This window comes from Anser anser (genome assembly GCF_964211835.1).
Source record: "Anser anser genome assembly, chromosome: 1".
Lineage (NCBI taxonomy): Eukaryota > Metazoa > Chordata > Aves > Anseriformes > Anatidae > Anser > Anser anser.
The window spans coordinates 128,587,836-128,599,968 of NC_139720.1; the positions used below are offsets into that span (position 1 = coordinate 128,587,836).

A 12,133-nucleotide genomic window follows, 5' to 3' on the forward strand; every position below is an offset into this window, starting at 1 on the left:
GTACAGCCAGAACACCACAATGGATAGACTGCTTGGCTGAATAATTTTGCCTCAAGAACCCTGAATCATGAGTCACTTAATTACCCACCCTGACAGTGCTGAAATTTGTCAAGGAGTGTTGCCAGATGGCTTCATATGTTAGAAGGAAATTAATTGCAGGAAACTGCAGGTGCCAGGAAAGAACTATTATGTTGCTTGTATAATAACATTCTTATATTTGTCACTCATGATTAGTTGGTCTTGCCAAGAAAAAAGTGCTTAGAAAGTTTGGATCCAGTTTGTCTCACTCAAAACCTTCCCTCCTGGTTGAGGAAATTCTAATTTGGACAATACCACCAGTTCATGGAGGCTTAAGTGAGAAGAGATGGAAAGTTCTGGACAGATCCTGGCACACTCTGTCCTCTTGGAGAAGGAGACAGATTAAGCTAGCATGAACCATTAGTAGTACTGGAACTGTTCTGTGATACTGAAAAACTGAAAATTATACGAAATTGTAACATTTGAGTTGTTTTCTGTTTTCCTAGCAATATGTAGTGCATGAGTCTAAGATGACTCTTGGAGGTGGTAGTGCTGAAAAACAGATAATTGCTAAGTAATGATCTTCTGGAAATCTGATGGCACTGGCAATGAAATACAGAGAATCATCAACAAATATCATCGAGTTCAAAACAGAACAATGGGAATGCTTTTGTGGAATTGATTTGGAATTTCATTGGTGGCTGTCTGAACCAGTGGTCTCCAAAGTGGGATGTGGGTGCTGCAGGGGTGCACAGAATCCATTGTGGAGCAGGAAGAAAATATTTTTCTACCATTAATAAATGAAACTTATATAAATAATTATTATTTAATCTTTATCTCATCCTTTTTTGATTTCTATTTTTGTGTATGTTTTACAATGCACATAATAAATTAGTGGAGTAGTACATGTATGTAAAGTATAAAAAAAAACATATATATATATTTTGGGGTGGATACTCAAAAAAATTTTACTAACGGGTGTGCGGTCAAAAGAAGTTTGGAAACCACTGGTCTAAACAGAAGAGTTAAACCATATTGGTAGGTCACTGAGGAGTGCTCACGTTGTTGTTTCTGTTACAAACATTCTTTGAAAACACAGATAATTTCTCTCTTCAGTTCTGCTACTGTTTCACATCTCCTGTGAACTCTGAGATATTTCTATGTAAGATGACTAACGTGCTACAAGAAACACAAATTTAACTTAATAGACTTTTTCAAGAAAAAAATAGTTTCTGTAGTAAACAAAGCTCTTTGTCATATAAATGCAGCACAGAAAACTGGGGGAAAGTTGAGATATTCCTTTACCATGCTAGATCATTTAGCTCTTGAGATATCTGAATTGTAGTTTATCCAGATTATTTTTGCCATTTCTAGCAGATGAACATGAATTGAGGTTTTATAGCCCTAGGTTCCGCTTAACACTGTACTTAAAAACTTAGAGTTTTCTGGATTCATTTTTAAAAGGTTCAATCTTAATTGCAATTATAATCCCTGAGCAGAGGCACTAGTGAAGTCTGCCTGTGGGTTTGTTCTTTGCTCCTGTACTGGTACAAAAATCCCGCTTCTCCCACTTCAGGACCCTTAGTTCTCCTATACTTTTCCTACAGCCTTTGCGTTCATTATCCTGATTCTTCATTTAGATTCCAGACGTCTTCTCTCCCTACCTTGTAACTCTGTCAGCTGGCGTAGTCCCTTTATGGTACCACCTTTATGGTCCCTTTATGGTACCACCCTTCCATGTCCACTACGACTCTTTGCTGCCTGATACTCTCATTTCCTTCCTATTGCTTGCTCCTCCCTTGTCTCTGGCCTACTTTTGCTAGGCCTTCTGGTTGGGCAAGAGGCAGTACCTTCTGGGGTCATTCTGGAGCTCTACATATGGTGATAGATCAATCAGGAATTCCAACAACGAATGGAGAAGTAAGGCTTACCTCAAGGAACAGTAGGATTCTTTTCTTTTTGTCAGCCACAGCTTAAAAATCTGTTTTATCTGCCTTTCTTCTTTCAAGTTTAGTTGAAATTAGCCAAGGAATTAAAAATGGTCATGGCATGTTTAATGTAGAAATAGGTAGGTACCATGAGTATAAAACCTAAATTTCTTAGTAAATCATCTACAAATTATATACTTTTTTCACATGGGGTATAAAAATTCTTTGTTTTGCAGGTTTCTGTGCTGTGAAATGTTAATCACCCTACACAGTTACATAGACCTAGCCAGACTGTTGCTTATCATTGTTTTCAAATCAATATTACCCACCACAGTGATGTTCTGCCCCTGTACAAAAATGGGTAAAGACAGAGTATTTTCAATGATAGGCAGAGCTGAAATAAGTTGTGCTATTTTCAGGCCTGCAGATGCTATTTGTTCCTTGGCACATGAGGGGAATGAGAGAACAGGAATAAGTTCCTGGCAGTCCTTAGATACGTATTTCAAAATTCTAAACTGAAAATAAGGTATAATTTATTTTTTTCTTTAGTGACAGAAATCAAGTATAATCTGTGCATTTATTTTTCAGATCTCTCTCGGCATTAATGCACTTCAAGACTTAAATAATCTTGGATCAATTACACTTCCTTCATCATTGCTGACAAATTTACCTCTTGAAGAGCTGGGCTTGGCTTCTAGAATTATATTCAATTTCTTTAAAAAGACTGCTGTGTTCCAGGTATCTTTTTAATCCTTTCTTTGTTCATAAGGGTTTTAAACTCAAGAATAGAGCAAAATCAAATACAGACTTTTTTCCCATAAAACACATTTTAAAACTTCCCGATTTAAAAAGTAATTATTTTTTTTGGATACTCACTCCTCATAATACCTGAACTTGTGCGTGCTGTACTCTGCATCATTTTCTTTTATTTTTAAAATCTGATTACTTTTTGTCATTCCAGGATCCATCCTTGAAGAACGCATCTTTAATCAGCAATGTTATATCATCAAGTGTTGCTAACCTCACAATTAAAAACTTAAAGGCAAATGTTACCGTCACTTTACAGAATATCAGACCTAATCAGGTATGATTTATGTTTTGGCAGACAAAGTGTAGTTTTGTTGCCTCCACTGCAGTTGTTGTAGAAGAAATACTGTACCAAAAATACAGATCAGTTGGTTCTGCTTTAATAGTGTGCACAATTCATTTCTAACTAGACCTTCAGAATCACTCATCTTTGCTTATTTATCATTGGTATTAATTTTTATTCTCTAATGATTTGATGTAATTTAATTTTGCTCTATCACTCATCCATGAAGTTTTATCCTTCCTACCTATGCTTCTGTTTTATTCTCCAAAGCATAAACCTTTTAGATAAAAGCCTGACAGTGGGGGTTGCTAGGGAGATACTGCAATGACATTGACACTTAAATTCATTTTGCATTTAATTAAAGTAAATATATATTTATCATTAACTCACTGTTTAGTAAAACATCTTTTTATTCTTTTTTTTTTTTAAACTCCCAAACAGGATAATTCAACAGTTAGATGTGTTTTTTGGGACTTTAATAAAAATGGTGAGTACTTGATATCACCCAAGATAATCTTGTTGTTTTAGGTATTCTAACTCATGTTAATAATATAAAGACATGCTTTAACGAATAACAAAGCTCTTTTCTTTAACAGGTGGACATGGAGGCTGGTCGTATGAAGGTTGCATTGTTAAAGAAAGTAGAGTAAATGAAACAGTCTGTTCATGCAACCACCTCACAAGCTTTGCAGTTTTGATGGTAAGTATTTCAAAAATTATAGTCTTACCCTGATTCAAGAAAATGTTAAAGCATGTGTCATATTCAGCAAATGAGGATTCAGTGAGCACATATGATCTATTAAATACTAATCAGGTTCTATTCACTTCAGTGTTAGTATGTAGAGCAATAAAATTAGTGATGTACTTAAGCTGCTTGTTGAACTGGGGCCCATGAGTTCCACTGAAGTCAAAATCGCTTAACTGCTTATTATACCACACCTTATATATTTAGGCAGTTGTTTTTTCTGTAGAAAAGGGAAATTAGTATAAATCAAATTTAAAACGGTGTTTTAATCAGATGGGATTTCTCAATTAGATTGGCATTTCTGTTTTTCATTAACATTTAACAAGTTCTTTTTATTAAAAAAATGTATTTTTTAATGCAGGAGGGAAGGTTTTTTTTGGTTGTTATGCGTTTTTTTATTTAATAAGCACGCTCTCTGACATTAACTTCTATTTGTTTCCATTTTAGAACTTGTATGGAAATACTCCTTTAAGTCCCACACAAGAATTGGTACAGACTTTTATATCCTATATAGGCTGTGGCCTCTCTGCAATTTTTCTTTCTATCACTCTTGTGACCTACATAGCCTTCGAGTAAGTACCTGTTCAACAAAGCTGCATTGTTCTTCAGTGATGATAGCTTTTAACCTCCACTGCAAAGTCCTATCCAGTAGTTATAGATTCTGTCTCAGTTAATAGTGTACAAATTTGGAAGGGGTTGATTCAGTCTTGCTCAAGGGTTAATCTTATAGAGAGGTGAATTAATCATGAGGCTTTATGCAGTAAGAAGTGATGATGTAATACTTTAAAGTGTTTTACAGTATATTATCATAGAAGAAGAGTGAAGGAATGTGTTTGATAGACCATACAGAGAGCATTTCTGAATTATAGCATTTTGAAATCATTTGTATTCTCTAATGAAGTGCAATTATGGCATACTAACTTTCTTTGTTGTTTTTTTCTTTTTTTGAACATTTTCTTAAGATGATTGGGGCTTAACTATTAAATCTTCTACAGTATGTTTTGGAAATCCTTCCAGAAATGATTTGTCACCCGTTTACTCTATCCTATCGTTAAGGAATTATTTGGCTCTATCACAGTTTTAGAAGCCCAGTAGAAAGCCTAATCTAGACTAGCATTAAAGAACACTCACATTTTGTTTTTTGGAAATACTCCAAAAAGGAGAAGCCCAACATACAATGTAAAAAAATTATGGTACTGATACCTAGGAATCCAAGCTGTTGTTCATATTTATGTAATCTTAATATAACAAACTTTATGCATACAGACCATTAATTTGGAAATGTTTTATAAAACACTGTCCCATGTATAAATGCAATATAAGAATCATTATATATGAATGAAAATATAAAAATACATTTTCACATTTGTGCACTGACAAATACAAGAGAGAAAGTAAGCCAGGGATCCAGGGACTATTGATGTCATCTCACTAATTTTACCTTTTAGGAAAATCCGGAGAGACTACCCCTCCAAAATCTTAATCCAGCTGTGTGCTGCATTACTTCTACTCAACCTAGTTTTCCTCCTTGACTCATGGATTGCGTTGTATGATACACAAGGCCTATGCATTGCAATTGCTGTATTTCTTCACTATTTCCTCTTGGTTTCCTTCACCTGGATGGGCCTAGAAGCTTTCCACATGTATCTTGCCCTCGTGAAAGTCTTTAATACCTATGTGCGGAAGTACATTCTTAAATTTTGCATTGTTGGTTGGGGTATGTATGTATTTTTGTTTTTTTGGATGCTAAATAGATGCATCATCTTACCAAGTATTTCAGTGAATGTGACACAGTTCAGAAGTGCAAATGAAGCAGTCATTAAATGCTATGACCTGTCAGTGATGAAGTATTCATTATCAGTAAATCTGATTGTATGAATTCCAAATTCATATTCACATTTGAGATAGTGAACTTCTCCCTAAGTGCAGATTTTTTTAGATCGCAAAGTGAAAAACTTAGGCTACCTCAATGCAAATGGATAATGGATTTTCCTTGTGCAAGTATAATAGAACCAATTTTTAATGTGCTTACTTCCATTTCCATTTACCAGACAGATGGCATCAGTTCTGTTTTGAAAATAAATGCCATGAAATATATACATTACATTCCTGCAATAGCACTGTTTATAACAAAAAGTGTCGAAATAGATATAACTAGTTAAAGGACAGAGAGATTCTAGACCTCATTATTGTCTCTGGCCACTTGAGTAAACACAAGTGAAGGCACTAAAATCAATATGATCGTTTTCTTTGAACAGGTGTAAGAAAGAAAATTGTGTATGCCGTATTTGATGTCTTAAATAAGTTTGATGTGATATTATTTGTTGCCTAATTGAGAAAGATTTGGAGTTAGCTGAGGAGAACTCTGGTTTCTTTCCAAGTTGTGCTCGTTTGAATGCCCCAGTTTTTATTATTTTTTTTCAGACAGCTAGTAGTCAACATAATTCAACAGGCAAATTTCAGAATCTAGATTTCACTGATAAATATAGTAATTTCAAATTATCATAGTACTGTCTTTGTCAAGATTTCCGTTTACGTGTTTTCTCATAATCTTCTAGGGTTACCAGCAGTAGTTGTTGCCATTGTGTTGGCGGTATCACCAGATAATTATGGATTTATATCCACTGGAAAGGTTTCAAAAACAAGACCTGATGAATTGTAAGTTGCAAGGAGGCACTTTTTTTTGGGAGGTGAAGGTCCTACCAAATTGCTTTTCTTCAAAGTACAGGTGGGGGAGGGAAGGAAGCAATGAGAGAGCTTTGAAATGGTATGGCTCTACAGCATTTTGTGTGCTTTGTGGTATCTGCCTACGTGAACGCTCTTACCCTTTGGCAAAAACATACAAGTTTTTAAAGAAGAGACAAAAATGGTTTGTATTTACAACAAAGTATGGCTTTATCTCATACTTATTTTACTTAATGTCTTTTTCTGATAGTAGCTGACAAACTTTATTTTTGTGTTCTAGCTGCTGGATTAAAAACAGAATTGTCTTCTATATTACTGCTGTGGGATACTTTTGTGTGATATTCCTGATCAATATCAGCATGTTCATTGTTGTGCTGATTCAGCTCTGTCGCATTAAAAAGAAAAAACAACTTGGTGCTCAAAGAAAAACAAGTATTCAAGACCTCAGGAGTGTTGCTGGCCTCACGTTCTTGTTGGGAATTACTTGGGGATTTGCATTCTTCACAGTAAATGATGTGTTTACTTACCTCTTTACCATTTTTAACACATTGCAAGGTAAGTTCATGTTTTGTGTGTCAGCCTGCTGCCTATGCTATAATGAACAAAACATATGAAAATGGCACTTTCTTGATTTAGCAACAAAAATGTAATTTTGATACATTCTTTAAGATGTTACTTAAATTTGATATGATACTGCTTTACTCTAATCTTATGTTACTGTTATGTTACCATAAGGTGCAGAAAAGCTATCTACTAATTATATGTATAATATATTTATACCTATAAATATTAGAATTTAAATGTAGGCAAACCAGACACCAGTGGAAGTGACTGTCTTTCTCTAGTCAATAGATTACTTGTAAATACTCAGTTACTGTAAGTGCTCACATAATAATGCAATTAATGTAGTGAAAACTGCGTTATTTCTCTGCTTACCTCTAAGCCAGAGGGGTGAGGGGTGACATTCACCAAAGGGCCATTGAGACAGGCAAGGCTGCAACATGTAAAGTTAGTGGTCCAACTCCTGAGCATAGCCTTTAGTACGTAGAAGGCATGCAGCTTTGCAGAGGCCAGGATGCTACTGGATATATCCAAAAGCAGATTTCAGAAGCTTCAAAAGCTTTCATATAAACATGAGGTACCGTAGTTGCCTACAGTTATCTGGATGTACCTGAGTTGTCCTGTTGCACTTTGAATACAAACTTCTGCTTAAATGGCATTTTAGGTGACTAGCTGAATAATTTTCCAGAGAGGCTTAAGCAATTAAAATTGCAATTCAGTGTATATACCACTCCCCTATTTAGTATGGGACACAGCTTAAATGGTTCCCCGGCCTTTGGGTGCATAGAGATCATGACAGTGGATTTGCAGGCTTCCACAGTACACAAGGACACAAAGGCTTTATTTCATACATTTGTTTACTTTAATACAGATTAACATAAATCACCTCTAGCAAGTGTAATAGCAAGTGTAGCTATGATTAATTAAGTATATATCAAGCTATTACAAAAAAGCAGTATATATATATATATAGCTGCAATCAATAGCAGCAGCAAGTGTATCAAAAGAGAGGTTACTACAGGTTACTACAAACTTAGCACTAGTAAAGTAGTGAATATGCTCACAATTAGTTCCATATACACATGCATACGTATGTATACACATATATATTCAAAACATTACCTGTACCGAGTGCTCATCTAACTGATCCCAGAAGCAGGACTGATCCCAGAAGTGACAACAGACAGAGTTTCACTTTGAAGATGATCATCATCATGGAGTTTGGAGTCAGCCAGGTGTCCCCAGCGAGTAAATCTTGTAGGAAAAGTCTGTGCACAGGAAGTTCTCGGAGAGAGAAATTCCATTTTGCATGGAAAACAAGTCATTTTTATATCACAGAGACATAAGACAGTGTAGGACACCACCGGTTAGAGCAGCCAATAGATGATGCTGATCATTCAGTTTCTATTCTTCCAGACACAATTTTACTTTTCCCAGACTACTTGACTTCTTTTGACTAAAACAGCCAGTAGCAGTTACTGATTCCAACCTTCTCAGAGTGTTTTACTTTCGTTCCAGAGCATTTTTCACCCTTTCCAGATAATTTGCGGTTACTGTTCCTTGGTTTTGCTGTTATTATTAACATCTCCAGGATGTCTCTGGTTCTTAGGTACTCAACTGCCCTTCAAAGAGGTCAGCTGCGCTTCTCAAGGATGCTTCTGGTTCACAGGTCTAGTTCTCAAGCTAGTAGTTCTCAGGCTGGCAGACCTGTCAATATTTTAGCAGACATTTTCTGTCAGTATTTTCCTCATGGTCAGGTTGCCTTTATGGCTGCTCCCATCAGTTTCTTGATTTTTGAGTACCTTATTATTTGGTTAACAGGGGGGAGGAACCCTTATGCTCACAGGTCTCACATAGAACTGTGTAAAACCAACTCAGGACTGTAGATTCTGTGTGGTAAAAGAACTCTGTTATGTGAGGCTAAGTTCCACTTCTGCTCAGCTTTAACTTAGATGCTGGACAAATCCTGAAATTAAAAGTAATATAGGATGCATAAATTGTGTTGACTTTAAGCTTATGCCAGTGCTTCAAAACTGAATTTGAAAGTGATATTAGAACCATGAGTAGAGCAACATGTAGTTACATTCAAATATTCATCCTGAAAGCCAAAGTTAAGAAGTTATTTAAGCTACCAAAGATGTAAGTAATCTCTCCTAGTAGGAATTTACGTGTTTAACTGACCTTAAAAGTAGAGTGAACGTAACATACTTGTGAGTCTGTGCCAGCCTGAACATTTAGTTTTCCTTCTTGTTCTTTTCCATTCATTATAAACCTATCACTGATGTTCTCGAGGACACATTGCAGCTGGAAAACTGCAAAGACCAAGTGCCACTTTTCCTTAAAGTAGGAGGGCGGGCTTTTATAAGCAGGAAGAGTTACATACCATTGTGTGTCAGTAGAAGTGAATGTGAAGCAGGTAATGTCTGTATGGCAAAGCTGGCAAGGGATGAGCCCTATCCCTTCTAGAAAATGTTAGGTTTTAAAGTTGTGGTAAAGGGGGCACCATTTGTTAATATTTTAGATATGAGTTATTTTCTTTGTATGATGCTCTAAATGACATAGCTATGATTTTGTGTCCAATTAATTGCTCCTTGAATCTGTGGAAAGTTCAATAATGGTGCTTCAGGAGCTAGGAATACAAGAATTAAAAACTTTTTTTTTCACTACTGGTTCTATTACAGTTGGTGGTAACAGGTCATCTGCTAATAAAAGCTGTGGCAATGTCATGACATTTGTTGAGAGCTGTGTAGCCGGACAATGTTGTATTGTGCCCTGATACATTGCTTTGAATTGACATTGCTTTGAATTCTTTTCCAAAAGTGCTAAGTAAATTTCAGAATCCACAGAATTTTTCCCTTCCTATTTGAAAGTAGAAACTTCTTGAACTTTGTGGATTTGGTTATGTTTGTTCTTCATGCATTTGTGTGTATGATTCCTTTCATCTACGTTCAATGGAAAAGTATTCTCCAGCATTCAGAGATCTCAACTTTTTCACCAAAGAAAGGTGTCATCCCTTTTGATTAGAAATTAAAAACAAATGAAGGAAAAACAAAACATTGTTTATTAAGAAGTAGTAAAAGTCAATCATTGCTTTGCAGGATTCTTCATTTTTATCTTCTATTGTGTAACAAAGGAAAATGTCCGTAAACAGTGGAGAAGATACCTTTGTTGTGGGAAATTCAGGCTGGCTGAAAACTCTGGTAAATATGGAAACTTTTTTTTTTATTTTTACTTCTTAATACTTATACTCAGTGTTAAGTTCCTAGTATTTTGTAATATGCTAAAACCTCTGAAATTATGCTCTTTAAAGGTGGCAATTGATGCAGTTCTTGCATGCTGTCACGTTAAGGTGTTAACTGCAGTTGATCTCTTCCATTGCAGTGTATGGGCATGTCTTTGCAGAAGATTTGATCATCATTAAGAACCTGTAAGATTGGTTCTAGCTTCTATATCAAGTGTAGTTTTGTTAATTACTTCAACAAAAGCAAGGTGAAACATACTTTAAACCAAAAAATCTAGAAATAGGTTTATGTTATTTGTTATTCAGTGGTTGACTTCTCATAAAGCTATATATATACTGTTTATACGCTTCAACTTAGATGATCAACTGTACTTTAGTTGCTGGAAAATTCTGATCTGTCTGCAGTCATAAAACTAAGACAGTTGTCTTGTATTAAAAAGGGCCAAAGAGGAAAAAGGAACTACATACAAAAATTGTAAACATCAAGAAACATGATATTTGTTGGAGAATATTAATCTGTTTAGAATACTGTGAGGAGAGTGGGTAAAGCCTTGTTTTTTATGTTAATTTAGTTGCATTATTAACTATATGTTTTGCTTGTCTGAGTTGCACAATTTTCTGTAACATGTATCTGTTGTAGACTGGAGTAGAACTGCTACTAATGGTTTGAAGAAGCAGACTGTAAATCAAGGTGTATCCAGTTCTTCCAATTCCTTACAATCAAACAGTAACTCCACTAATTCTACAACATTGCTAATGAATAATGATTATTCAGTGCACGCAAATGGAAATGGTATGTATCATACAGTGCTATGCTCTTTCATACTGACTTAAAATGAATTGCTGACCAATTATTATTTATAAATACAGGGTCAGAATATTTCCCGATGTCCTCACAAATAATACCACACATCTATTTTAGGGGATTGTACACAAAGTTTTACAATACCAATTTATCCTACTCAGTAGGAACTACTGATTTATGTATGAAACGGTAGGTAATATTCCTTACAAAGCTATTATTTACCCAAAGCTGCTGTTAACACCTTACTTGTCACTTGAAGATACGAAAATAAGCTTAAAGAATGTTTAAAAACAGTTCATATTTTAAAACTTATAAAAATAAACATAAACTGAAGAAGAAAGAAATGTAGGGTACCCCATGAAGATGTTTTGACAGTATGAAAGAAAGGATGTAGGAGATAATATGAAGAACTCCTGCTAACATTAATGGAACACTCACATGGAAGCTGCTTATGAGAGGAGGAGAAAAGTGAGAGAAATGGAGAATGTGACCTGTAAAACCACCTCAGTGAAGAGAGCACTGTTGAGAGGTGTGCCTCACTCTTGGCTACAGAGTAAGTATTGAAGCCAAATTGCTCCATAGCTCTTTATATTCACTGTGCTAAGGATATTTTTTGCTGACGGAAATATACCTTTGTTGCAGGAAACAGTTGTTCTGAAGTAAAATTATTTGTGGGCCTAAGGTATTTTTCCCAACTGATCAAGAGTTGAGGCTAAGAAGTCATGCCATCAGCTAGATTGTTTAGTATGAAGTTGTAGAATATGCTTACAAAGGTTAGGTTGTCCTCATTTCCTGGCACATGCTGTCAGAAGAAAGCAGATAGTCAACTGGAAAACACTATAATCTCTCAGATGTACAGAGTAAAAGCTATGGAATTCATATATGCTTCCCCCTTAATGTGTTACACTGTGCATTTGGATGTGTGAGCTGCATATTGTAAAGAAATCACAAGACTTCAGCAAGTGTCATTTGGACATGCTCTCAATAGCTTTCCATGTTCACTCTGTAAAATTAGTTCCTTGCTTTTTGCCATCCCTTTGTAAAACCTCTGTTTGGATAC

The 12,133-nt window shown here is 35.4% G+C and overlaps 1 protein-coding gene across 7 annotated transcripts in view; it reads left to right on the forward strand.

Annotated features, from left to right (window-relative positions):
- ADGRG2 (adhesion G protein-coupled receptor G2) overlaps window positions 1–12,133 on the forward strand; it is a 62,575-nt gene that overhangs the window by 45,001 nt on the left and 5,441 nt on the right. For all 7 annotated transcript variants that reach the window (XM_083850544.1, XM_083850538.1, XM_083850539.1 and 4 more), the window contains 10 exons: window positions 2,535–2,684; window positions 2,908–3,030; window positions 3,478–3,523; window positions 3,633–3,736; window positions 4,229–4,353; window positions 5,230–5,498; window positions 6,340–6,439; window positions 6,747–7,021; window positions 10,126–10,227; window positions 10,909–11,061. In XM_083850544.1, coding sequence (XP_083706670.1) covers window positions 2,535–2,684; window positions 2,908–3,030; window positions 3,478–3,523; window positions 3,633–3,736; window positions 4,229–4,353; window positions 5,230–5,498; window positions 6,340–6,439; window positions 6,747–7,021; window positions 10,126–10,227; window positions 10,909–11,061 — 1,447 coding nt within the window. The remainder of the gene's footprint in view (window positions 1–2,534; window positions 2,685–2,907; window positions 3,031–3,477; window positions 3,524–3,632; window positions 3,737–4,228; window positions 4,354–5,229; window positions 5,499–6,339; window positions 6,440–6,746; window positions 7,022–10,125; window positions 10,228–10,908; window positions 11,062–12,133) is intronic.